This window comes from Tiliqua scincoides, chromosome 8, assembly GCF_035046505.1.
Source record: "Tiliqua scincoides isolate rTilSci1 chromosome 8, rTilSci1.hap2, whole genome shotgun sequence".
In the NCBI taxonomy this organism is placed as follows: Eukaryota; Metazoa; Chordata; class Lepidosauria; order Squamata; family Scincidae; genus Tiliqua; species Tiliqua scincoides.
In genome coordinates, this window is record NC_089828.1 from 15,062,701 (window position 1) to 15,090,653 (window position 27,953).

General features: G+C 43.4%; 1 protein-coding gene and 1 pseudogene across 1 annotated transcript; both read right to left on the bottom strand.

The window, feature by feature from the left end:
• GNB5 (G protein subunit beta 5) lies at nucleotides 1-27,883 on the bottom strand. Its single transcript, XM_066635242.1, has 11 exons — nucleotides 27,716-27,883; nucleotides 22,902-23,038; nucleotides 19,442-19,483; nucleotides 18,419-18,495; nucleotides 17,253-17,385; nucleotides 11,190-11,333; nucleotides 10,628-10,719; nucleotides 8,485-8,533; nucleotides 4,640-4,736; nucleotides 4,210-4,376; nucleotides 1-2,755 (listed from the first exon to the last, which is right to left on the bottom strand). Exons 1-11 carry the CDS (start codon nucleotides 27,825-27,827, stop codon nucleotides 2,744-2,746), a joined length of 1,062 nt encoding a protein of 353 aa, XP_066491339.1. The 5' UTR covers nucleotides 27,828-27,883; the 3' UTR covers nucleotides 1-2,743.
• LOC136659756 (5S ribosomal RNA) lies at nucleotides 12,789-12,906 on the bottom strand (annotated as a pseudogene).
• Nucleotides 27,884-27,953: the final 70 nt, after the last annotated feature.

Here is a 27,953-nt window from a genome sequence, read left to right on the forward strand (position 1 = left end):
CACACACAGCCTACCTGAAGCGTGGGAGGAGACAAGGCTGATAGGTAAACCTGTTGGTATATATATGTGTCATGAAACTGCAGAGGTTGCCTCTCATGGATCTGTCTTTATCCTTACAGGCCTAACTACACTAATGATGGAAGCTGTTGACCTGCATTCCGCCCCCCGCCCCCCGTGTGATTTCCCAATAAAGTCTGGTAAAAGAAACTTGTGGCATGACATTCTTCTAGCCAGCATTTCCCCACTCCACTTGTAGGAGGCAGGGAAACACTGAATACAATTACATTTCTATTTTGGAAAAGACCCATGGAAGGACATGGATTGGCAGCAGCCAAGCTTCCTTTGTAATATATCTTTGAATCCAAAACTCTGATGCAGAAGGTAGGATTCCTTTATCATAAGGAGACCCTCTTCAGCTCAAAACTGGTGACAATGCCTTGCATCTAATAGGGATACATGTGGTAAGCAACCACCCATATCAAAGAGAATAGGAACTTCTTCTCATAGGAGAGCCCCGCATGAGGCTCCACGTATGAGGGACCACTGAAATCAGACCTCAGTATGTCTATTATCTGAACTTATTCCGCAATCCCAGACATTTCTGGACAACTATTCATTGGAGATCCATATCCTGTCTTCCAATCAAGGAAGTCAGACCAACATACAGTACATGGGGCTTTTAATCCTCACATCCACTGTGTGACGTAGGTTAAGCTGAGTGATGGAGATTTGTTACTACTTAGATTTTGTTTCGCCAGTTGATCATTCATATCCATTTGTCATCCAAAATCTTACATGACTACATTAATCCAGAGCAGGCAATTCCAGTGTGGTTGACTCATAAAATGGGTTTGTTATTACCCTCTAGCATCCCTGCAATTCAAATAAAATCACTCAAAAAGATATAATTTACGCTGTCCAAGACCTAACAACTATCTCACAACACATACATTAAAACCACTCTTCCATTTCCATTTTGCTTTATGTTTAAGAGTTATTTTCAAAACACATAGATTAAATTGCTGAATCTAAAAACAGTTTTAAAAAGAGACTTAAAGAATTCTTCTTACAAAAAATTACACCTTTATATAACAGCTATTATCTTCAACAAGAAATGTGTTGGCTTGATAAGACCTGATACTGAAAATACTTACATAAATGCTAACTTTATTAAAGTGATTGAAAGCAGTCAGGGCCGGTGGTAATGTCACACTTTCCAATCTGTTAACCATGGTTAGGAAATTGGGAAGTGTTAATTCTGTGCTGAGGAAGGGTTTGAAGGATCTGCCCCTGGCTTCTAATCCCCGAGCTGAATTTTTTTCAAACTCAGTGAAGTTATATAACAACCAGCTGATTTTGGGGGCAATCCACATCCAATAGAAATGAATGGGAAAAAGAGTCCCATTTTTAATATCTTGGGGACCCTAGCCTATCCAGCTTTCTAGTACTGATGCAGCCACAAGGGGAAAAAATTCCCTTACCATGAGGAGATCTCCACAACTGCCCACCCCATTGCAGGATGCAGTGCACACCACATTGGCCTGGAAATTTGGCATGCATGCATCAGTGCTGGAAAGTTGGGCTCTGAACTGCAGTCATTTGTTAATTTTTTTTTTTGAAGTTTTACATTCAGTGCTCAGCTAAGGAATGTCTCAAGAATCAGAGCTGCTTTGCATGTTCCACAGACACAGGAAGGAAATGAGAGTAATTCACACTTCCACTTCCCCACATTTTGGAGTCCTATTTTGGATGCAAGATGTATGTCACTGCTGCCACATCCAGTCTCATTCAAGGGGAGGGGGGGGAAGAATGTGCTCATCTCTCCTCAGGGCTGGTCAAAGACTTCCTGATGACTTGAGGTGCATCAAATGCCCTCCCTTCCCTGGTGGTGCATCGCTGTCCACTGCCCCTTCTCTTCCTGCTCCCTGCATTCAAAAAGGAACAGGGAACAGAGCAGAATAGGGAGTGTGGAGAAGGGGCAAGTGGTGGGCTCTGATGCTCTAGCTAGTCCACTTCTCTTCTTTGTGCCCTCCTTTTTTTGCATCATTTTCCCAGGATTCAAGAAGGAAGAGAAGGGGTAATGGAAGTTGCAGGGTCACCCCTCCGACCAAACTACCACCCAAGGCAACTGCCTCAGTCAGCTTCATAGACAGACTGGCCCTATATCTTCCATGAGAATTTGTGCAGTCTCCCCTCAGATCAGGAGAATGCTGTTTTTTTCCCCTGCTGTAGGAGGCCCAGAAGCATAAATCACCCACACTGTCTGTCATGCTACTTCTGTGGAATTTGCAAGGTACTCCTCAGATACCCTGACAAAAGCAGGAATCTGTTTTATCATTTCCAAGTGGACTTTAGGAAGGAAATTAAGTCATGCGAATATAAAGTATATTTTGTGCACCAAAATACTAAATTTTGTGTTACAGCTTATTTCAGTAGACGTCTGGCTTTAAAATTATTAAATTATATCCAAGAAACAAAAAGTAGTTTCAAAAACAGAATTAAAAACATCTTATTGTACCACATATAGATTGTTCCACTCTATGATAATAGTAATTACCTTTACCTAACTAGTAGTGTTTGTGTTTGGGCAACAGTATGAGAACACTGACAACAGAGCATTCAAGCTTTTGACTGTCATGTTGTTGCATTTTGTTTCTTTGTTGCAGCTTTGTTGTATTTGTGAAGTCAGCTTTTTTTAATCCCGCGATGTCAATTTCAACATTGTTTGAAACACTGCTGAAGATTAAGCCCAGATCTGTGGACAGAAAATTCAGAACATAATTAGGAAATACAAGGGCATTTAGTTTTCCTAAGATGATTCTTCTCTTAAGCTCACATGCTGTTGAGAACCAGCTATGCCTGAGCCCTATTCCCAAGGATATCCCCTCTGGAGAGGAAGAGGGGCTGGACTCTGCCATAGCATCCAGCACAGATGGGGACCCCATGGAGGCACCTCTTCTGTAGAAGTGGAGATACAGGGAATACTCTACCCTATTTGGATCATGCCCTAGTTCCAGCCCCCCTCCATTACTCTCACAATGCCAGGAATAACAGTGAGAATGGGTAGGTGAGGCTGAAACTCAGAGCTGTTGATAAACCACCTCTTTGATCGCCTGAAGCTTCCCTTTCCTTAGTCCTACTCAAGATGAAAAACCAAGGACAGACACATTCGCTGATTAACATCCCAGTTAAAGATCCAGGGAGGGACAGATCATACAGCCAATGTCACTGGGGCAAAAGCCCCTCTTTGAAAGTTCCTCATTAAGCCAGCTATACTCTAGCTCCAGCCCATTGCTTTCTATTTCCATTTCCCACTCTTCTCCTTCAGTTCCAGTTCTTTGCCTCTATACCCATTTTCAGCTTAGAGACTCTGGCTCTAGCTTTTGGTGTCCAGCCTGCACATTGTTTTAGTGACCTCCTTTAGTTTTCCAGGGTAGGTGGACATATGCTCATTTAAGAATGTGTTCAATCAATGGGTCGATTCATAACTTGCCTAGAATAGGAGGGCTAGCTCACATACCCAGGGGCTGAAGATACTGCATATGAGATGAGAGAGCAATGAAATGTGCTCTGTGCCACTTGTATGAATTAACACAAGATACACTGATTCATATGATTTGTGGAGGAGTGGGTTGAGATTGTGCAAATCATAACATCCACACAGGCTGTGGAAGGCATGGAATGTGCTCCCTACTGTGCATAAAATACAGAAACATGCAAATTACACCCAAGTGTCTTTGTGGCAGTGTTTGCAGTAATTTAGCATTAATAATTCTTCCAGCAAATTTTTCTTCCCTTTGATGCCTGCCCTAGTGTATCAACTCATGACAAGTGTCAGGAAGACAGCAATGTAAATCACTGATCTTCAGCTGGGTTGTGAATTGCAGTAGATTGTGAACTGCAAGTGGGTTGCCCTGGGTCATAGCAGTGACATCACCACAGATTTCTTCTTTTTTATTTTAATTTTTCTTGTAAGAGAGCGATGCAAGTAAAGACACAGAGAGAAAAGAAGGACAACCATAAATGGTAAAGGCAACATTACACATTGGTCTCATGTTGTAGGTTAGGGTTATTGGTGGGTCCCAGGTCACTCAAGTTGAAGTTCATTGACAGGTGGCATAATTTTTGCATGCACCATTGGAAAATTATGCACCAAAGTCCCATAGAAAAATGAAAATAAAATGAATGGGGGGGGGAAGGTTTTCTTACTCTTAGAGTATGATCCCATGATCCTGAGCAGAATGCCGTCCCATCAGGCGAAACCCTCAAAGTGCTGACACGATTCTCATGTCCGAACAAAATAGACACACGGGACCCTTTCAGGACATCCCACACGTTTATGGTGTAGTCGTTGTAACCAGCAAAGAGCAAGCGACCTGCAAGAGACAGGTCATTTGTAAAGAATAATTATTAATTGTATGATCCTTATCATTAATCACATATTTATTTAAAACAATTATAACCCACCTTTCCTCCCATAAAAGGCAGTTAACAATGATTAAAATACAAAAATTACAGTAAAATACTACAAAAGAGCCACAGTAGCTAACACTAGTAAGTAGTAATAAAAGCAATAAAAACTACAATTACGAAAAAAAGCTTCTTCTCAAGGAAAAATGCATCAGAATTTAAGTCTCACCACTAAGAGAGAAATCCACACTGGATGCCCCAAAGATGATGCTCTCTTTGGAATAAATGGCCACTTCTCGGTCTGCTCGGAGGTCATATAAACGGCACTGGAAGGAAAGGAAAAGTAACATTCACATAGTGAGAGGTTCATTTCCCAGTTTCATTGTAATGTTTCACCAAGAAACACTAAAGCACAATAATACTGTTGCATGGAACAAACTAGGTTCACAACACAGTTTGATATCCTTGTTTGTTAACCAAAGTTAGAACAAACCACAGTTCTGAGCTCAGATGCAACAGGTAACCAGGGTTAATTTAAACATGGAAGCTTTTGATCCTCTCTGGTGTGTGATGGGAATCTTGAAAAAAGGCAGACATATTTGCTATCATCTATACCTTATAGATAGTATAGATATACACCTTATAAAGTTGCCTTATACTGTGTCAGGTCCATGCAGCAAAGTAATGTCTACAGTGACTTGCAGCAGGCCTCCAGGGTTTCAGAGCTTCCCCAGCCCTAATTAGAGATGACAAGAACTGAAACCAGAACCTTCTGCATGCAAAAGCAGGCTTTCTGCCTTTCTACCACTGAACTACAGCCCCATCCCCTAGAGCAGACACAATTGTCTGAACTGGACCAGAGTAACAAAAGTGCAATAAACACTGCAGGCACAACTAACTATATAGTGCTAACTCTATAGCAGAAACGTTGCCATAGTTGAAACTGAATGTTGTTCTGGCATGTGGGAAAATCAAACTCTTGCTCTCTGGGTGGTCTTGAGGAGATAGATTGCTCTGCGTCTCTGTCTCTCTCATTCACACGCACACGCACCCCCTTGACATAACAGGGTTGTGGTGAGTTACAATGAGATGCTGATGTATTTGTAATTGTAACCCACACTGAGCTCTTAAAATAGGACCTGAAAGAAGTCTAAATAAATTCAGAAGCCATGCCAAACTTGCCCACCTCCTTGTTACCCTCCTTCCAAATGCGATAAGAAATGCTGTTGTGTTGTGGAAAAGAAGCTTTCACGACTGCCAAGTGGGTGGGTGGGCAGAACACGTCTGCAATTATAGCTATTAATTCACATGACATGCAGAACTTGGGAAAGCCCTGAAATTGTGAGCCCCTTTTTGGAACTGAATTTGAGCAATAAAAGCCCAAAAATGCTTAATGTGAACAAACAAAATCTACTGGGTTCCGTTGCCAGACCTTACAGATGAAAGGGGTTGATAAAGGGAGGGTCTGTAGCTCAGAGGTGGAACACCTGCTTTGCATGCAGAAGGTCCCAGGTTCAGTCCCTGGCATCTCCAGGGAGGGGTGGGAAACACACTGTCTGAAACCCCAGAGAGGTCCTGCATGTCATTCCGAACAGAAGGTGCTTGATGCAGGCCTGGTCTATAAATGCTGTGGGAGGAGGCAGCAAAATGGACCCTAAGTGGGGGGATACCAACCCCCAAAAGCAGAAAACTAGCACCTCAGGAAGAAAGGGTCTAGCCCAGGAGTGCTCAATAGGTGGATCGCAATCTACCGGTAGATCGCGAGGCAAAATGAGTAGATTGCGGAGTGCCGACCCCCCCCCTTCAGGTGCCTCTGGGAGGAAACGCCGGGAGTAAGGCCCATTGTACTCAATGGGGCTTACTCCCAGGTAAGTGTGGCTAGGATTGCAGCCTCACAGCCTAATCCTAGGCATGTCTACACAGGAGTAAGTCCTGTTATACTCAGTGGGGCTCAAGGTACACCAACATACATTGTACACATAAATGTTATATGTTATGATGGCGCGAACATTGTAAAAAAAACTCTGGTAGATCTCCGGGCCTTGCTGGGTTTCAAAGTAGCTCTCGAGCCAAAAACGTGTGAGCACCCCTGGTCTAGCCCCAGTATTTCTCACTGTGCTAGCTTTCCACCTGCACCAACTGAGGAGCATTCATATGTAAAAAATTCAATTCAATTCAAAAACTGCCATTTCCCCAGCCTAAAGCACTCTACCATTTTTTGATTCTGACAGCTTCGTTTTCATTTCACTCTGCTGCATTTTCAGAGCAGACGGTAGCCTTTTAAAATAAACAGACTGACATCCTGCTTTTCTCCCAAAAAAAGAATCCAAAATGGCTAAGAAAAGCAATGTCAAATAAACACCAAAACAACCAAATGCAGGAAAGGAAGAACAAAAACAGCAGAGATGAATCAAAATACTGTAAAAACCAGCGAAATGAGCTGAAGCCAAGCAAACTAAGCCTTTAGCCCTCCCTGACATCCCTCAGTAACAGCAACGTTTTGACATAGTATCAGGAAGCCAGAAGTAAGATCCCCACATGAACATCACAAGCATGGAGTTACAGCCTCAAAGGACACATCCCAAGTTATTAACTGCTGGACCGCTGAAGTGGGGTGGGTTGCAAAGCAGTAGCTCAGCTGAGGAGTTAAAATAGCAGACAAATCCATCTGGATTCTCCTACTTCAGCTAAGCAGGTCTGATCCTGTAAGCAGCACAGATGGGAAAACACCTTGGAAACCACCTGGAAACTGCTCTGAGCTTCGTGCAAGAGGAATGGGGTATAACAAATAAAGAATTCTATGTATAAAGGCATGCAAATGATCTCTAGGCCTGATATTAACACATGAAGCAACACCTGATTTTACTGAATCAGACCCTAAGGGCTATCCAACTTTCCAGTGCTGATGCAGCTGTGCGAATGGGGTTTGTGCTGCATCCTGTGATGGGGGGGGGCAGTCATGGAGGCCTCAGGGCTGTATTATGACTTCATCAGCACTGGAAAGTTGGACAGGATTAGGTCCTTAGTCTATCTAGGTCCATAGAGTTTCCAAGTGGAATCTGTCTCAGTCCTACCTAGAGCTGCCAGGGATTGAACCTGGTTCTTTCTACATGCAAAGCAAGTGCTTTTCTACCAAGCTCAGATCTTAGGTGCCTGCTATTAAGGAATTCCTTGAAAAGTGTTGTGTGTTGTATATAGGATGCATTCAGAGGCAAACTCTGATTCTGTAACCAGGATTTCCAGGCCAAATTCAGAACTTAAAGCAACTTGGAACCTCTGCTCCAGTATGCTGCAAAGACATCCATATTCTATATTCCAGATAAACTTTACAAATCAGCATTTGGAAGAGAAGCAAGCTCAAACACCCATTTTAACTGAGGGCAAACCATTCCTGTTTCTTGATACTCACCACTCCAGCTCTTCTAATATTTCCATCTAAGAAGATTTCTCATGCACAATGTATTTATAATACACAACAGACGCTTTTAAGCATCTAAAAATGGCAAGCAATCTTTTCAGTAGGTATGCAGCCAAACTGATTAATTGCCCACTGAAATAAATGGGAATTTGTATCCAATGTCAACTGACTGGCAGTTCTAGATGCTGCTTCAGCTACTACAATGGCGAGAGTAGCGAAAGGCAAGATCGGGTGGTTGGCAAGATTCTGTACTTGGTAAGTGATGCAGAAATGCCCCCATCCCTGATCCCACTGACTACATCCCTTTGTACTTGAGTTCAGCAATCAGTGGTGTCACTATGGGAGTGTGGCCGGTGTGGTCTGCACCAGGTGCAAACCTCGGTGGGGGGCAACACCACACCTGCTGAACCTCTGTTTGGTGATCTTCGGCCCTCTCCACACCCAGCCACCTTGTGCTTTCTACAACGATCATGTTTTTGCTGCCCACTGGCAAGAACACAAAGTGACTGTATTGCATACCACTGAGTCACCCCTACTCCCCCACATGCATTCAGTGAACAAAACTCAATGAAGTCAATATGCAAACAGGGCTGATTTTCTGTCTCCAGCTCTAGCTTGGAGAACAAGACTTTTCAAAAGAAAATCGAGCAACATACCGTAGCATCATCTGACCCAGAGGCAAAGGCATCTCCACTTGGATAGTACCTACGCAGCACACAAAAAGTGTTAATATGTCAGTCGAGGAGGACTTATAAATAGCAATCATGAATTGCCAGTTCTAAGCAAATACCATACAGATGGCTTCTCCCAGAAGGTATGTTTTTTCAATTCCAGTCACAGATATATAATATAATTTCAACAATGAAAGCAGAAAATTTTTTGAGTACAGTGATGAAAGATGAGATGAGAAATGAAGAAACTGAGGAAGAGGAACTGAGAAGAAAAGAACTAGAAATTGTAGAAATGGAGCTGGAAGAAAAGAAATCAGATGATTCAGAGATAACAGAGGAATCAGAAAAGGAAGAAACTAGAGGGCCAAAGAGGCATTCACCACTAGCAACAAGAAGAAGAGAAAAAGAGAAGGTGAATAGTAAAAAGAAACATGATGGTTAAGGGAGGATGGTGTATTAACTCTGTCAAAATAAATGGTTTAAATTCGCCTCAAAAGCAAAATAAAGTCTTCCTTCAATTGTAAAAGTTAAATATGAATAGGTCATAATATTATATTAGAACAATGGGAATAGATTTGGAAATATAATATAAAATTTATTAGAGCAACAAATTTTAAAGAAAATGTATATAAAATGTTTTATAGATGGTACATGACACCAGTAAAACTGGTAAAAATGAATCAGAACATATCAAAAAATTGTTGGAAGTGTAAATGTGTAGAAGGGACGTTTTATCATATGAGGTGGACATGGGAAAAAAATGCAAGTATATTGGAAAATGGTAAGGAATCCAATACGAGATCGTTCAATTTACGATATCGCTGAAACCAGGGTTAATTTTGCTTAATATTACCTTAGATATTATAGATAGAGAAAATGTGTATTTAGTTACTATGATATTAACGGCTGCAAGGATTTTATATGTTAGATACTGGAAAGATATTAAAATTCCAATGAAAGATGAATTAACAGAGAAAATAATCAATGTGGCGGAAATGGATAGGCTTACAGAGATTTTGGATCATTAGCGCAAACCGACACAGATAGAGCAATGGAGACCATTTTATGCTTGGTTGATGTATGAAGTTACAGATGTATAAGATAGGGCATTTAGATGAATATATTGTATACATGATATATTACACAGGATATGATATGATAGAGAAATGATATTAAGAGGCTAAACTAGAAGAGGAACAAGATTAGAAGATATGTATTGATTGATTAGATATATTGATACGTGATTGCTTGCACCCTCCAACGGTGTGTTTCTGTGTTTGTTTTTTTGTGTTGTGTATTGAGTTTGTGTTTGTTAATATTTGTTGTTTGTTTTTATTTTGGAAAATAAAAATTTTTAAAAAAAATGAATTGCCAGTTCTTATAAAGCCCTTTAGATATTTAAGAAATATTTTAGGTACAGATGGGAGAAAACATCTTTTTTTTTGGTAAATTTTGGTGTTTTCCAAATTAGAAGTGCAGAAAGTGGTGTGATGTGTTTTTATTTAAAATATACATTATAATTATACATTATAATCGCTTTAAAAGTGTACTGGGAGGTGATATAGGTGGTATAGCATCAGCAGATGCAGCCACACTCATGTATGTCCCCATTAAATAATAAATAAAAACCAAATAAATAAAACAGTTTTATTTATTTGCAGATTTGGTTTTTTTTTCCCCTTACAACAATGAGAAGTGCCGAAAGCAGTGTTATGTCTTTTTATTTCATTATCACTGTTTTCTCCCACCTCTATCTAAAGGTTTAGAAAATAAAAACACACAAAAGCTACTTGCTGAACTGCTGCTTCGTCACCCTGGTGTGTGACCAAGACATAGGAAAGGTACCCTTCCACACAGAGTCTCTGGAATGAAGGCTCTGCCCTCACTCTCCCATCTGCCACTCAGGATGACACCACTGTTTGGCAAGCAAAGACAAGTGAGGCCCTACTTATGCAGACCTAGGCTTGCTCCTCATATTATGGTGGCAGCTTAGGTGACAGGCAGCAGGGAAAGCCCTTCTCCTACCCCCACTCTCACCATCCAGAAAGGCATTTTGCTATATCTGTGCACTACTGCTATATTTTATAATGCAGTAGTGTGAGCATATACACAGTAGTAGTCAACTGACCTGACACTATTAATATCCGATTCATGGGTTTCAAATGATTGAATGCACTGGCCAGTCCGCATGTCCCAGACCATTGCTTTTTTATCACACCCCTAAAAAACAAGAACAAGAATTCCAGTCAGATCCTCAGTGGATAGACCCAAACCCTGTTGGTAGTTCCAATTCATTGGTATACCTGCCCACCCTCGACCTGAGCACCTTAACTTTAAAAGTGAACCTTTCTGGGTATAAGGGTGACAAGCCTGCTATCAATTTTGATTTCAAAAATAGCAATGTTTCACCAATCAAAAGTCTGGGAAAGTCTAATCCTGGACTGGGTTGTTTACACTATTTTGTTGCAACTCTCTGCCACAAAAGACCCGGATTAATGGGTTGACACTGTCAGCACACCTGCGAGTACAAGAGCAACGCCAACTGACAGGACAAGGGTATGGAGAGTCACATCTGTGAATATTCTCCGTTACTGGAACACCCATTTTATTGGGCCACTATCTGCCCTTCCTCCTCAGCCCCTCCACACAATTGTTTTCCCTCATTCTGCATAAATATACGTCTACCTCACCCCTGACACAAATGTGTTCCCTGTTTCCGAAGGAGCAAGATCCAAGCACAGGACGTCAGCCCCATGGCCATGGAAACTCTGCAGGAGCTGCCCACTTTCCACATCCCAGAGGGCACAAGTGCCATCTCCACTGGCAGTCAAGATCTGTGGGGAGAGAAAGAGAACCAAGGTTATAAAGAAGACATATGGCTAGAGGTGAGAGAAAACGGTTTTATTTTTTTTGCAGATTTGGAATACTTCCAAAGGTAGAAGTGCAGAAAGCAGCGCTGTGTGTTTTTATTTTGTTATCACTGTTTTCTCCCACTCTACATATGGTCTATTAAAAGATGGGGGACAGTAAACAGTGGACAACGTCACAAAGTCAACAAAAACCTTTGAAATCCAGGCTAGCTACCATTCCTTGATTGCAAATTTTGGTAATTTCTGGTAAAACCAGAGAATTAGGTATTTGCGGCAAATGTAGGCACACACATTAACATAATCACTGTACTGTGGGTGCTTTTTGTTAAAGACTGCGATTATTGTTACATTGTTCCGTCATTGTTTGATGTGCTGTTATTATTTGTTGCTATTACATTGTTATTGTTTGATGTGTAATTAATTCTCCATGTAACTATTTAGTAGGTCCTGAACATTTTTAAAAATACATTTCATATAAATAGAACAAACTCAACACACTCAAAGGTGTCTCACTGTATATCAATGTCAGAACCAGTGGAATCACTAGGGTTTGTGTTACCCGGAGTGGGAGGCCAGCACCTCCCCACGATGGACCTCCTCCCATGCAGCGGGCGAGGCAATACCCTAGGGGGCAAGAGTGGGGATGCTCCATCACCCTGCCCCCTGCTGGTTTATTGGCTATAACCTTTGATAGAATAGAGATATTTCAACACGATTTATTCCTTTGCATTCTGCATGAAAATATGCAATGAATGATATAATGGTTGGCAAACCTTCAGTCTTGAAAGACTATGGTATAAGCCTACAGTACCCGGTATTCCCAGGCGGTCTCCCATCCAAGTACTAAGCAGGCCTGACCCTGCTTAGCTTCCGAGATCAGACAAGATCGGGCATGTGCAGGATAACAGTTGCTGCGGAATGATATATAACATGATGGTATTATTCAAAAATACTGAGATTTAAAAATTTTTGGCCAGTAGTGGTGTCACTCCCTCCCCCACCATGCGCATCACCCGGTGCGACGCCACTGGTTAGAACTGCTCAAAGAACCAACTAGTCTCACATTTTGTCTTGAAGCATAACTAGCCAACTGCCCCTGGAAGGAGTTCACAGACAGGACATTTGGGAGGTAGCCAGTGCTGTTTGCAAGGATGGGTTATACTTGGATAGCCACAAGAAGAATATGGAGGTTCTAAGCAGATACGACCACAAGTGCAACTGAACATATGTTGACATGTGAGCTTATGTGGACCTTCTTCCACAGAATAATCACATCTGCAGTTGGGGGTAAGGTAAAACAGAAGAGTTTGACTTCCGGGTGATTGTCATACCCCCTTTTAAGAAAGGGAGGTCCAGCAACCTAAGACAATACATGAGATGGTTGGTTGGCAACCTTCGGTCTCGAAAGACTATGGTATAAGCCTACAGCACCTGGTATTCCCAGGCGGTCTCCCATCCAAGTACTAACCAGGCCTGACCCTGCTTAGCTTCCAAGATCAGACAAGATCGGGCACGTGCAGGGTAACAGAACACACGAGAGAGAATACTCCTAACTAATTATTCCTAACTAGATCTTGGAATTCCTAGCAATCATTCTTTGCATAACAAGAAATATTTACATGGTCAAAAGGTGACACTGAGATTGGAAGCTGCAGATTTTTCTCTCTTCTTAAACTGCAGCCTGCAAATAATGCATTCTTTATGGATTATCATGTGCGTCAGACTTGACATTGTCAGAGGATGATCCATTTTTAGCACAGATCACTCCCCCCTTAATCTGGGGGGGGGGATGGTGATGCAGATCTAGTAGGCTTTCAGGTTTTTATCTATGCCCCATCAGCAGCTCTGAAAAACACTTGATTGTTAGACTGGATGACTAATTGCCCCCTTGTGGGTAAATGTTAAACAGTTTCTCTAGTAAAAGACTGACATCATTTTTCTACTGTCCAAATGGACAACCAATAGCCCTAAGACATCAGGATACTTGGGGGTTTAAGTGAAAATCTCTTATTTTTCCTCCCTTTCTGCCCAGGCACTGCAAATGTTTAAACAGATGCTTTGCAACAATCTAGGAAGATTCAATCAAGGAAGATCAGTTAAAATGCAAGACTTGAAAAAGACTGTTTAACCCTCTTGGTTTCTTGGTTTCGGTTGGAATCAAGACGCAGTCACTTAAACCACCGTGCTAACAATTAATAATGAACAATAAATCACAGACCACAAAATTGAGGGTCAAAAAACTTTTTTTTCAAAATTGATGGTGGTTTTATATGAATTTGGGTCATTGATTCCAAAAATGGCATCGGTTTTGTCCAGTCACTTCTAGTTTTAGAGATACGACAGCCATGGCATAGGCTTCCTCACGAGGAAGCGGCTGCAACCATTTACTAACGAGGCTATGCCGTATCTCTGAAACTAAATGTGATCGGGCAGAACCGATGCCATTTTTTTGAATCAGCACCTAAAATATACCCAGGAATAGGTCTAACTTTTAAGATAGAGGGCAGCAACTCACACTCCACCACAATATCACAAACTCTGGCCGCAGACCTTTGAAGTTTCGTCAGCACTCAAGATCCCACCCCAAAAAGCAGCAGGCATGCCCTAACTCTTCATGAAAATTATAACTGTGTGTTAAAAGAAATGCAGATGAAGCTGACTTCTACTGAGTCAGGACCTTCTAGCTCAGTAGCATCAGCACTGATTGGCAATAGCTCTCCAGGGCCTTAGACAGGGATCTTTCCAAGCTTTACCAGGAGATATCAGGGATCCAACCTGAGCCCATTTGCATGATATCAGGTGCTCTGCCACTGAGCAAATGCAAATATAATTTTACCAAAGTGGAATGAAACTTCATAGAAGCATGGGGCCTGGAGGAAATCTACTCCCCCACTGAAGATATTCTAGGCTAGAGTAAAAAAAAAAAATTCTTATTTTAAAAGAGTTTCTAATTCTTTTACTTGTGGAAACAGGCTCAGGTAATATTTTGGTTATAGAAGTAATATTCTACAAACCGCAGAATATGAAGGAAAGCTATTGTGTTTCAGCCAACGAGACAATATAAGAGTCCAACTGGATCAGTCCTCAGGCCCGCCTAGTTCAGCTTTCTGTATCCTGCAGTGGCCCACCAGATGTCTCAGGGAGCACACAAGACAACAAGATACTAGTATCCTGTTGCCACTCCCTTCATCTGACATTCTGAGGTAGCCTACTTCTAAAATCAGAAGGTTGCATATACCCATCATGGCTGTGATTCACAAACCTGTGATGAACTTTTCCTCTAGAAATCTACCCAATCCCAGACACCATCACCATATCCTGTGGTAAGGAGTTCCGCAGATTAATCACACAAAAAGCAAAGTCACTGGAAAAGAATAAGGCACACTACTAATTTCATTTAAAACATTTCATAAAGGGCACAGTGAATGGGATGGGGATGCCACTGTGACTAAACTAAGCAGATTGATCAGATTCACATCTGCTTAGTTTAGTCACAATGGCATCCCCACCCCATTCACTGCGCCCTTTATGAAATGTTTTAAATGAAATTGAGTAATAGTTAGACTCGGAATGCAGCAGGTTCCTGTAGAGTCCTTCTCCAAATGACTGACCAGTCATCAGTATCCAAGTTCAGTATTGTCAACACGGACTGGCACTATTGTCTCCAGGTGAGAAGATTTTTGCATGCAAAAGAAGTTACCACTCTCACTGAGCTATGGTCCCTCCCCACAGGGGGAGAGACCACTGGAAGCCCCAATTAGGTGCAGGATACATGCTTAATAATCTTTTGAAATAAATCAGTGGTTCTCAAGCTTTTTCACACCGGGACCCACTTTTTAGCATGACTATCAGTCAGGACCCACTGGAAATGATGTCATTAACCAGAAGGTGATGTCATGACCAGAAGTGATATCATCAATTTAGGCTTCAAATCTAAGCTGCGATCGGCCAAAGGTCCCATCACACAGAGCACTTGTGTTGTTATTTTGCATGGGATTCAACTATTTCAGCTCGGAAGTCAATGCAGACACAGATCCTTCTCCAACCACATGGTCCTCCCCCCTTTCCAATGTCCTATCTTCCCATCTCTTCAGGATAAAGCACCATACCTCTCTCCCACTGGAAGCCTACCCTGCCCAGCAGCTCTATATCCTGTATTTTCAGCTCTGTACTTTCAATGGCAGCTGAGATAGTTGCTACACGACCCATTTGCAACTGGTTCGCAACTCAGCTAGTGGGTCCACCACTTGAGAAATGCTGAGGTAGATTTATTTAATCCATTGAATAACTTTAATCCAATCACAAATCACGTATTTACGATATCCTTCTGCAGGTTTTCCCAATGACAAATTTCCCCGCTCCTTGGTATGCCCTCAAGCACAAGTGTCACATAAAAACCAGGATTTGGGCTTCATATTTCTTTACTGCCAGCTCAGCTGCCATTCTGCCAGATCCCAGACTTCTGAGGCCACAATTTAGCTCACCCAAGCCCTGCAGGTAGATCTTTGACATCTGTTGCCATGGCAATAGACTCAAATCATCATCTCGAGTTCATTACTGGAAACCAAATGGCTTCCGCTGGAGCCTCTCTCAAGTCCCAAAATAGAATCAGCCAGAGCTGATGCTCCATTAAAACAAGCTCATATGCCTGGCAAAGCAACAGACACGAACCTGCCCTGGATTTTGCTCCTCACATCCCTGTGTACTGTGAGGGAGAATCGAAAATTAGGCAGGCACTCGTTATCCTTCATTAGTACTTCTACTCACTTTTATGTTCTACTTTTCTTTCAAGAAGCTCAAGGTGGTTTGCATGGGACCACCCCACAATATCCTCACAACAAACCTATGAGGTGAAATTGTGAAAACAGTAACTGACCCAAGGCTACACAGTAAGCTTTGTGGCTGAACAAGGAATTTTAACCCAGGTCTCCCCAGCCTGGGTCCCTAACCATTCTAAAAACAGATAGACCATTATTTCACAAATGAGAGGTGGACCCTTCATGACTGGAGTTCAGTTCCGTCTCTGCCACTGTATAATCATGTCTGGATTAGTCAAGTCACTTATTGACTTGACCAATGGTTTTGAAGTACAGAACCTTGTCGTGACACGTCCCTATAGCCACATCTCACTAAGGGCGCAATCCTAACCCACTTTCCAGCACCGACATAAGGGTAATGCAACTTCAAGGTAAGGGAACAAACATTGCCATACCTTCTGTGTCTACCCCCCAACTGCAGGATGCAGCACATGCCCCACTAGCACAGCTATGTGCTGGAAAATTGGTTAGGATTGTGCTGGAAAGTTGGTTAGGATTGTGCCCTAAGACTATATAGGTGGGCCATCGGTGTCTGTGTGGGTTTTGTTCCTGGAAACCCCAGGGATGCCGAAATTGGCAGATGATGACATCTATAGATTTAGGCAGCTGAAAACTTCTGAACACAACCAGAACTCTGTTCTGGTCACATCAAGAGGACCTTCTAAGGGCCAGGGATGCCTTCCCAGCCCTGAGAAGGCTGAAAATTTGAAACTTCTGGACTCCTTGAGGCCGCAAAAACCCTCAAAATGTCCACTGGGCACACCTAGAGCATAGCACACAGGTTTGGATCATAGGCACATGCCATTACCCAGATAGAAGGCATTGTCACCACTAGTTCATGAAACATAAAATGTTCCATATATGTTTGAAGAATATATAAATAATAACAAAGAAAGCACCGCAGCAGTTTATGCTTTGTTTGATTTCTTTGCTACTCCTTTCACAGCATGCCCCCAAGTTTCTAATGCTGCAATGGGACTTTTTGTGTGCCACTTAGACAGTGTCTGCATGCCACAGGTTGGCCACCCCTGTTCTAGATTATCCTTATACCAGCATTCATACTTGCCTGCATGTCCGAGTTAGTGAAGCTGCAAGCCGACAGGTAATTTGTGTGCATGGCAACCGATTTCTTCTTTGCAGCCATATTCTCATTTTTTTCAAATGTCAGTGGATACACAGAACATTTATTGTCCAGACCACTAGCGTTAAAAACAATAACAGGAAAGAAACCATTGAAGCATTGGTTGTACAATGCAACTACAGCACTAACCACAATGCAGTTCACCATCACTCCCCGCAAAGATAGATTTCCTAATTGCTGTAATGTTTCATCCTGCAGTTCACTTGGAAAATTCATATTGATGGAGACCGTTCCTACTTTTATGCTGTGCATTAAAAAAAATCACAGGGATTGGGAAAACAAAGCTTACGATGTCTAGCCTTTATGATTGAGACTGAGACTGCAAAAAGTGGGGCCATGATGTAAAAAAATTGATATACAGGTCATGCCTCATTATCCACAGATTTGGTATCCACTTATTTGACTCACCACTGATTCTGGGGTCCACCATTAAATGCCTTGCAGCAAGGAAAAAAAGCAACAAAATCCCATTTCTACCTTCACACTGTTAAATAATTATAATTTCATTCCAAAATATTCCATTATTCATCCCATTTAGTGGATTAACGCAGTATAGCATCTATACCAATGCTTTCTGGGGTGACAATGGAAGAGCAAGAAAGGAAGTGGGTCTTTAAAGCTATTTTTCCACTGATTTGGTATCCACTGATATTTTTTTATCCACAGAGATTTCCAGAATGGAACCCCAGTAGAGAACGAGGCACGACCTGTAACCATTTGACAACAAAATCATGCTCTGTGAAATGTGCCTCTCAATTTAACTGATAATTAAGGGCTCCTGAGAAGCAGGACAAAATTTTTCCCATTCAGAGTGAGGGCCAGATCCATTGCCCTCACTCTCAATTGGCTTCATGAAGTCATCATTTGGTCAGTTCCAAGTGGCTACTGGAACCATTATACTGAATGCAAAATATATCTCTATAAAGTGCCAAAGCACCTGCTAAGAGAGGCTGTGAACAAGAGTGAAATGAAAACACACTATAAATTTATATAAAAGCTGAGAAAATAACTACTATTATGTGAAAAAATTTCCTGCCTGTCACTAACAGACATGAACGTTTCATTTACTAGGTCCAAATTTCATTACTTACCCACAAGCAATGGCACATCCTGATGGAGCATAGGCACATGCCATCACCCAGGTACAAGGCATTGTCACCGCATGTTCCTGAAACATAAAATGTTCCTTGGATCTCAGAATCCAAATGGCAAGTCTCCAACATATTGCAAAAAGTACTGAGACAGCAGAAACTACTTCCATCTGCTTTTATTGCATAAAAATAAGTAACAACCATAATTCATGGGGCATAGACATTTATAATTCAAGAGGCAGATCACAAGCTTCCTTACACTGAATCAGTCCCATTTTCCAGGCAGAGAAAGAGATCTTCCCTAGCTCTCTTCCCTGAGATTCTCTCAACTGGGGACTGACCCTAGGACCTTCTGCATGCAAGGCCTGTGCTCTGTCACCAAGGTACAGCTTCTGACACTTCTCAGAGGGTGGAGCTATCACTCAATGGTAGAGCACCTGCCTTGCACATGCCAGGTCCTAGGTTCATTTCTTGGCATCTCCAGGTAAGGGATAAAAAGGTTGTCTCAGTGTCTTATTTAATAATGTGTGGATCTCCTCTATGGAGAACTCGTGCAAGGAAAGCGCCCTACAGGTAGACCACAGCTGCAATACAAGGACATCTGCAAGAGGGATCTGAAGGCCTTAGGAGTGGACCTCAACAGGTGGGAAACCCTGGCCTCTGAGTGGCCCGCTTGGAGGCAGGCTCTGCAGCATGGTCTTTCCCAGTTTGAAGAGACACTTGGCCAACAGTCTGAGGCTAAGAGGCAAAGAAGGAAGGCCCATAGCCAGGGAGACAGACCAGGGACAGATTGCACTTGCTCCCAGTGTGGAAGGGATTGTCACTCCCGAATCGGCCTTTTCAGCCACACTAGACGCTGTTCCAGAACCACCATTCAGAGCGCGATACCACAGTCTTTCGAGACTGAAGGTTGCCAACAGACAATTTTATTGTGTCATTTTGCATTTGGTGAGGCATCTTGTAAACATTTTAATTTTAAAAAGGAAGTGTATAAAACTATTCAAGAACTAATAAGGAACTCACCTTGTTGGTCGTGAAGGCATCCCAAACAATCACTTTCCCATCCTACAACAAGACAAAGAATCTTCTAAATGCAAGAACCTCTTTTAAAGCCTGACTGCACTTAATTCCCCCTACTTGTGTTCCATTTGTTCATAATGCCTCTGGCTAAAACCAGAAAGGAAAATGCACTAAAGCTAATGAGGATACATTTCAGAAATGTAATGGTTAATTATACCATATGTTATGGAATATAGATTCTACAGGAAATAGAGCATACCCACAAAAAAAATTTGAGAAAGCCCTTCAGCACATAATCTTTTCTAAGTATGGTCCTTCTCATTTAAAGATCACAATTTACTACAAACTTGAATCTGAGATAAAATTGTATTAAGATCACCACTTAAGGCATTTAATATCTACAAAGACCTCTTTATAGCAGTGGTTCTCAAACATTTCAGCACTGGGACTCACTTTAAAAAATGATACTCTGTCAGGACCCACCTAGCTTTACAAGACTTAAAAAAAAAAAGTTGCATGCTCAAGCCCCTGTTTTTTATCCTTTTTACTATGGTGGATGGTGCATTTGTTGAAATCCAGCCGATCAAGATCATTCTGGTGGTTGCTCCATTTTGGTTTTCACAGGGCTCAATACATGTTCCATGTCAGTTTCGTGACCCACCAAAAATCAGATCCCAACACACAGTCTGGGAACCACTGCTTTATAGAATAAATAATGGTAGTACTTTGTATTGCACTAAAGGTCAAACAGTCTTTCAACGTATGCTGTAGCCTTCTGTTGCTGAAGACTAAGAGTTTCAGAAAACATTAATCCAGGTTTTGTTATCCTTTTTATCCCCATGATCTTCTCTTTTCTTCCTACTCCATTATGTGTTTGACGTACTTCCTATCAGACTGCATTAAGTTATACTATACTTACTAATAGCTGCTGAATTACTTTACGCTAGAAAACATCCTTGCCCAGTTTCACTAAACAAAAATAGTTAAAAAAAATGTGAGATACTCCTAATTGTTACCAGTACAACTACCGTGTTTCCCAGAAAATAAGATATTGTCTTTTTTTTTTTTTTTTTTTTTTGCGCTCAGAAAAACACACTATGTCTTATTTTGGGGGAAGGTTTTTTTTTTTTTTTAATGTACAACAATCCACAGTCATTCACGTACAAAAATATACAGTGCAAAAATATCCCCTCAGCATGCAGGAGGATCCCTGCCTGCCTGCCTACTCAGAAGTCAGTCCCTTTATAGTTAATGGGACTTACTCCCTGGAACATGTGGACAGCCTCAGTGTCTGGTTGGCAGGGTTGCCTCGCTTGCTGCTTCCCACCTCAGCTCCTTCTCAGTGTCCTCTGCCCAAGGCAGCACAGCAGGCGCTTTCTAGGTGGCACACAGGAGTGCAGCATTCCTGGTCATGTCGTCCACCTGCCCCACTCGAGGACCCCCCCGCCCTGGCCCTGATCACAACTAGGTCTTAGTCTTAAATTTCAACAATTCTCAAAAAATACACTAGGTCTTATTTTCAGGGAAACATGGTAATGCAACATCAACTGCTTATTATTATTCCCAAGTTAAGTTTGCCAACATCAGTGGTACATGGGGCCAGTGGCGTAGCTAGTGGGGGGCAGGGGGCAGTCCACCCTGGGTACCACCCTTGGGGGGGTGACACACCACAAATGTCCCAACATCGCTAACATCATGAAGGTTATAAGTAACCCCATCATGCCATATACTGTTGGATGCGGAATTTCCAGCAGAATGCAATGCAAAAAATGGGATTGAAATATCTCCTTTCTATCAAAAGTTATGGCCAACAAACCAGAAATAAAAATGCATGGAACCCTATGGAAAATGAAACCAAGCCATATCGTGCGTTTACTCGCAAGTAGGCTAACTTTCTATAGTTTGTCAGAAAGCGCAGGCTGGGAGGAATCAAATGACACCAGAATGGTTCCTATCCAATTAAAGCAGCCCAAAAAAAAACACCCAAAAAGGAAGTTCCTCCCTCCAAGCAGACAAATGTATTGAGCCCTATGGAAAGCGAAAGTAAGTCACAAGGTCACGTTTACTCGTGAGTAAGCAAACATGCCTTGGCTCCTGGTAGAGTCAGGCAAAGAGGAATGCAAGGCTAGCTGCATGGTCCCAATCTGATGAAAGTGGAGCTCAACAAATGCTCTAGATGGCAGCACCCCCCCCCCCGCAAAGAATAAAACAGAGGCTTCAGGTGGTAAGGTCCATTTTATTTGTTTTTAGACCTGTAAAGCCAAGTGGGTCCTGATAGTGCTATGCTTGAAATATAAGAATTTACACTGAACTGGGCACTGGGGAGGGCTGAAAATCTCACTGATATTTTTGTGGGGGGCTGTTCTTGCAGGCAGGCTACAGAGAAAATTCACTTGGTGGAACAGGGCTGGTTTCCCCTTATTTACTTATCTGTCTTTCTTTAATTTAATTATTTATAATTATTTTATTGTGCTTGATTATGTCACTTCCAGCCATGACGTCACTTCTGGTGGGTCCTGGACAGATTGTCATTCTAAAAAGTGTGTCCCAGTGTTAAAAGTTTGAGAACCACTGCCTTAACTCAAAACAGGCCAATGAGACATCCGGGAGGGGGGGGTGTGACATCCTAGTGACCAAAACTCTGGAGACCGTGGCTTTTAGGAATAATACCATCATGTTAAATACCATTTGATACAGAATTTCATCCATTGCTTGTGGGGAAATAGTCATTGCATTTATTTTCTGGTCATTATTATTATTCATTTCATGTCATGACCATTACTATCTCTCAGTCTCAGCCACCTCACAGGGTCGTTGTGAGGACAAAATAAGGGGAGGAACCATGTACACCACGCTGAGCTGCTTAGAGGAAGGGTGGTACAAAAATGTTAATTAATTAATAATTAATTAATTAATTGATAATATAATTTATAATTAATTGATTCTGTCGTATGGGTGATAAAAATTTATGGGCCCTGGGTGTCAAATGACCTAGCTACAGCTCTGCATGGGGTCACATCTAAGAGAAAGCTGGGTGGTTTTGAATGGCCGAAACCTGTATAGGTTCTGAATTTGTCTCATCCTTTCAAACTGCTGCACTTCCTTAAACTTAATTTTGTGGAACTGTCTTTTAGATGTGGTTCTTTGCCATTTTTAAATACTTTAACATAAGGTAAATGAGAGGAATGGGATTTTATAAAACTTGTGGTTTTACTTGCTAACATTGTGGGAGTCAGAAAGCCTTGCCAATCAACTGTAAATCACCCAAGAGGTCTAAGAGAAGATCCCAATCTACCTTCTTGCCCTCCTCTGTCTTGGGATCACAGCTTCTAAAGCAGCACACCACCCTGCCAAAACTTTTAGAAAAGCAGTGATGCAATTTCAAATGACTGTTTCTCAGCATAGGTACAAATCCTTCAAACAGCTTCTGCAGCATAAACAACATCAAAAGGTGTGTATTTACCTGGGAGGAGCTGACAATTCTTCGTTTATCTTTGCACCAATCCATGCAGAGGACCTTGTTGCCATGGCCTTTCAGGGTCCTTCGTGTCTTCATCACAAACTGACCCAAGGCCTCCACACGCTCTGCCACTTGATGAACTGAAAGGAAGGAGCCACAGAAAGTCAGCTGTGTGTACAGATGTCAATGGATACCATGCATGGACACCAGGATGGGGCATGGCCAGGCGGCACAAGCCCTGACAGTGTGCCCTACCAGGAGGCGTGGCCAGTGGACACGGTCTGGTTTCTATCCTCCAATGCTACCTAAGTTAGGGCGCAATCCTAACCCCTTATGTCAGTGCTTTCCAGCGCTGACATAAGGGCAATGCAGCTCTGACGTAAGGGAACAAACATTCCCTTACTTTGAGGAGGCCTCCGTGAGTGCCACCCAACTGCAGGATGCAGCACATGTTCCATTGGCACCGCTATGCCAGTGCTGGAAAGCACTGACGTAAGCGGTTAGGATTGCGCCCTTCTAGATATAAAGATTGAGCAAAAGCATAGCCTGCAACAAAAGATTTGTTGAATGGACAGCTATGCTCAGAAAGAGGCTGGGACCCATTTGTCTAGAAACAGCTCCCCTCTGGAAACTTGCTCACCGTAACTTCAATTCCATTCACCATGTGTCGTTCCCTGCATGTGTGGGAAGCAGGGAAATAAATGCCCCTATGTTTAGCCCACAAGAAAGTTTCATCTGCTGATTCCTCCTTAACAAGTCTCTCATAGAGGCACAAGACCAGGTCAGACTGTCATTTTTCTGGCCAATGGGCAACCTTTGTTTCTATGGGCCAAACTAAGCATGACTCCAATCATGTCATTGGTCCTGGTGGACTTACCTTTCCCCCTTGTAAATAGCACATGCAGAGGAGTGATTCAGAAGGTGGGAAGCAAGTGTACCACCTTTTAAAATGGTGTTCCCTTATATGTTGCAGGGGGAGAGCAACTGTCTCTCTTCACCCCAATATGGCATCTTTTCCAGTGGCTGTTGCTGATATACCTTCTTTTTTTTAGACTGTGAATTATTTGGGAACAGGAACGATTTATAGATTGGTTTTACTATGTAAACCACTTTGTGAACTACTCTTGGTGAGAAGTGGTATAAGTATTCTTAACAACAACATGATGCAAGAAACCTTGGGTTGGGCACTTCTCAGAACTGCCACAGCAGGTCTTTTCAGTCAATGGCATCAGTTCCACTACTGGTTCTTCAAGGATGGCAGATGGAACTTGGCCTCAACACCATGGCGACCAGGTGGCATTACCTTACCTGGCCCAACCTTGCTGGAAGCAGTATGACTGTGGTGGGGAGGGTGTATGAGTGGGCACGACATGACTATGGCATTGCCTGGCACGTCAGGAAGGGCACAGTTTGGGGAAGGAGGGCGCAGAACGAAGCCCCAACTGTGAGGCAAGCCACCCACTTTTGCGCACAGCTGCCATCTCTGGTGGTGTACTCACAAAAGTGGTACCCACAAAAGTACCCACAAAAGGTGGCACTTGGAAAAGTGGTACTTGCTAGCGAGCACATGAACACGCACACACAAGGTCACAAAGCCCTGGACTAGAGACCTCTGTCTCCAAGTATTAAGAAATAACTGCAACTAATGCTCCTAAAATAATCTGCTTTTTTGTTATTACACCTTGAATATATCCAACAGCAGCCGCTGAATCTTGCTGCAGACTCCTTCGCTCCCCACCCAGTAGTGACACCAGGAATGGCATTAGGTTACGTTCAACCTTCACCATTTCCTGACATTCACAACGTAGACTTCTGCCCTTAGCTTAGGCACTGGGGGTGGAAAAACTGCTGTTGTGGCAAGTCCATGGGCAATGCCTCATTGCTGAGGAGATGGCATATTTGGCTCCATCTCAAGCAACCCATTTCTACCTCTTTGTCTTGCACTGATTTATAATGGATTCACCGCCCAAACACCATCTTTCTCTGTGCACTAAACAAAACCTAGCTTGCACCTAATTGCAGAAGCTGAAAGGATCATATTCTCAACAGGACAACAGAACAGTTCCCTTAAAAGTGCACTGACACAGCAAAACTGCTCAGACTGGAGTCAGTTCAGGTGGCCTCTTGCAGAGAGCTGAAAGCCATATCCAAAGAGGACTGTTAATCAAAATATATAAAGGGGCCCTGTAGGATCAGCCCATCATCCATCAAGCCCAGCAGTCTGAGATGCCTCTGGGAACTGGCACAGTATTCAGAGGTGTACCGCATCATGACCAACTGCTGGTGATAAGCTTTCCTTCTCCAGTCCTTCCTGGAGATACCAGGGATTGAACCTGGGACCTTCTGCATGCAAAGCAAGTGCTTGGTCATTGAGCTATCATCAGGTGTACTGCTCTGTGATGGCACATGCCCCTGTACTCCTTGAATTCCCCCCCCCCATGCTGCATTTACATGCACTTGCACACACTCCTATGAATGAAGGGAGGGGGCAAGCAACCAAGTGGGTGAGCATAAGCCACAGCAGCTCTCCTCCCTTCTTCTTCTTCAGGAAGCCCTGGAAGAAGGGGGAAAAGCTGCTATGGCTCCAGATCACTTCTTTCCACCTACTTGGTGCTTACAAAGTAGGACAGGAAGAGGTTTTTTGAAGCTCACCCATCTGCTTCTCTTCCTTTTACTTGCAGGCTAGGAGCCCAGCACGCATCATTTCTGATCAAACAGGAGCAGCAGGGAACTAGCGCACTATGTTCTGGGTCTCTGGCTAGCACCTGACTTGACCAAACCCTGACACCCCCCCCCCCCATGAGAATGACTGAGCTCATTGGTCAGTATTGTCTATTTTGGAAGCAGCTCTCCAGGGTTTCAAACAAGACTTCCCTAGCCCTACTTGGATATAAGAGGCAGCAGCATAGCTAGAGGGTGGCAAAATGGTAAGAACTGCAGGTACCACAATGCAACATGTAAGTGGCCCCGCCCACTCACCATCACAGTCATTCCGGGCATTGACAGCAAAGCACAGGTACTCACCAGACCAAACCATGTCTCCTGCATCTTGCCACTGCTGCCCAGAATGGCTCCAATGGCAAGTTCGAGGGGCCTTTTACAAGACACATTGTGGCACCTGCAGTACTTAACTGTTTCCCCCCCCCACCAGCTACGCTATCAATAACAGGAAATAAAACTCTCAAACCAAGTGCTTTATCACTCAGCTACAACCTTCCCCATTCTGTACTCACAGCAGTTGGGGACTTCCCAGATCAGGAAAAAGGGGCACCACAACATATCGTCAGCAAGCAGGCAGCAGGAACACATCTCTGAATGAGTCTGTAGCAGAGCACATCACTTAAGAAAGAAATAGCACATGGAATTGGGGCCCAGGAAGTGGCACTTACTGAGGGGAAGAGATTGAAGTAGATGCTGATAATGATATTACTAATAATGTTATCACTGTATGATAATATAACCTACTGTGAAATTATTATGATTATTTTTCTTTAGTGTGATATAAAGAAATGACATGTACTGTAATAACTTGTGGCTAGGAAAGTCTACCTTTCACCTGGAAAGAAAAATCAATAAATGGGGGGCCCCCTTAAGAATTGGTAAAGCTTTTGTCCTCATCACAGCGTTTGTCCACAGTGGCACCCCAAAACTCAGTGTAGGCACAGCATGGATCCAAGATGTGCCCAGTGAAGGCCCTCAAGGTTTTGCATCTGACTAGCTAGGTCAAACCTAGGCTGGAAACAGTGGTGTAGATAGAGGGGGGTGCAAAGCACTAAGTTTTGCAGGGAGCTTCACCACAGCATGCAAGTTGCCCCTGCCCCTCCCCTTTGGAGCAAAACAGAGGAGTCTGCATACTGTGGTGAGGCTCCCTGCAAAATTTAGTGCTTTGCACCCCCTCTAGCTACACCACTGGCCAGAAATTAAGATTATAAAATAGAAGAACACCATATATGTTCACACAGGCATTTTTTGGAGTCACAGACTACCCCCCCCCCCAAAAAAAAAATCTGAGCATATGTTTGCTGCAAGTCACATTAAAAACTATGTCTTAATTTAAACAGGAATTGGGCAGCCCAGCCAAATTAGAAGTTTTTCTTCAGGGACTAGTAACCACCAGTGACCAGTAACAAACCCATGAGAGCCCCTATACTGAAACCCCTCCCTGCAAGTAAATGAATAATCTCTTTGGTTGCTGTTCTTCCTGTGGCACCAGGAGTGTCCCTATGGATCAGACAGAGAAGGGCCACATGCCCCAGGGGGTGCACCGATGCCCACAGACTGATCAAGGGGTTGTGCAAAAGAAGGAATGTGATTAGGTCCAGCTTTTCATCCAAGGCTGAGGAGAAGGGCACCTGCTGAAGTCTCCCCTTCTGGACCAGCCCCCCCCCCTTCATGTCAGGTATCCCAAATGCTCCCTTGGCCAGGATCTGCTTTCCCTTGGCTCTCATCACTATGGAGAACCGTTTTCCATGCATGCATTGATGGTTTCCCATGCTTGCTTCTGGCATTTCCTGGCCTCCCTGTTGACATCCCCTCCTTTGTGCCCTGGAGTGGAGCTGCTCATCTCTGCCGCCAGTACCCAAGGATGGCCAGGGCAACTGGGATCCTGGATGGGGGTGGGCAGGGGGAGGGTGGGCTCCAGTGCAGCCCCCTCCCCAATTCCCTGGGCTGGAGGTGCCATCTGTTGGAGAGCATCCTCTGCCTCTGCCTTCCTGTTGATGCTGCTGCTGCTGCTCCTTCCTCCCTGCCAGGCAGCAGCCCTGGCTGGAGAGAGGCAGGCAGGCCCCCTCCCCCCCATCGCCCCCCAGGCCACTCACGCTCCACGTCGTGCAGCTTGGCTCTCTCCTCCTCCAGCTTGCCCTTCAGGCTCTCGGCCTCGGTCTTCAGCGAGGCCAGCGTCTCGTTCTCCTGCAGCCCCTCGGTTGCCATCTTTGCAAGGGAGACAGACACACAAGCACAGCCAGCGAGTCAGGAGGCGGAGGGCGGGGAGGGGCCGGGGATGCTCCGGCTGCCGGAGTCAGCGCAGCTCAGCGCAACGCCCGCCTCCCGCGCCGA

Coding starts and splice junctions, on each gene's coding strand:
- GNB5 (XM_066635242.1), bottom strand. CDS start 27,827: ATGGCAACCGAGGGGCTGCAGGAGAACGAGACGCTGGCCTCGCTGAAG. Junction 8,534..10,627: donor TCGGATATTAATAGTGTCAG/GTCAGTTGACTA, acceptor TGTGCTGCGTAG/GTACTATCCAAGTGGAGATG. Junction 4,737..8,484: donor CTGGGTCAGATGATGCTACG/GTATGTTGCTCG, acceptor CTTTCCTTCCAG/TGCCGTTTATATGACCTCCG.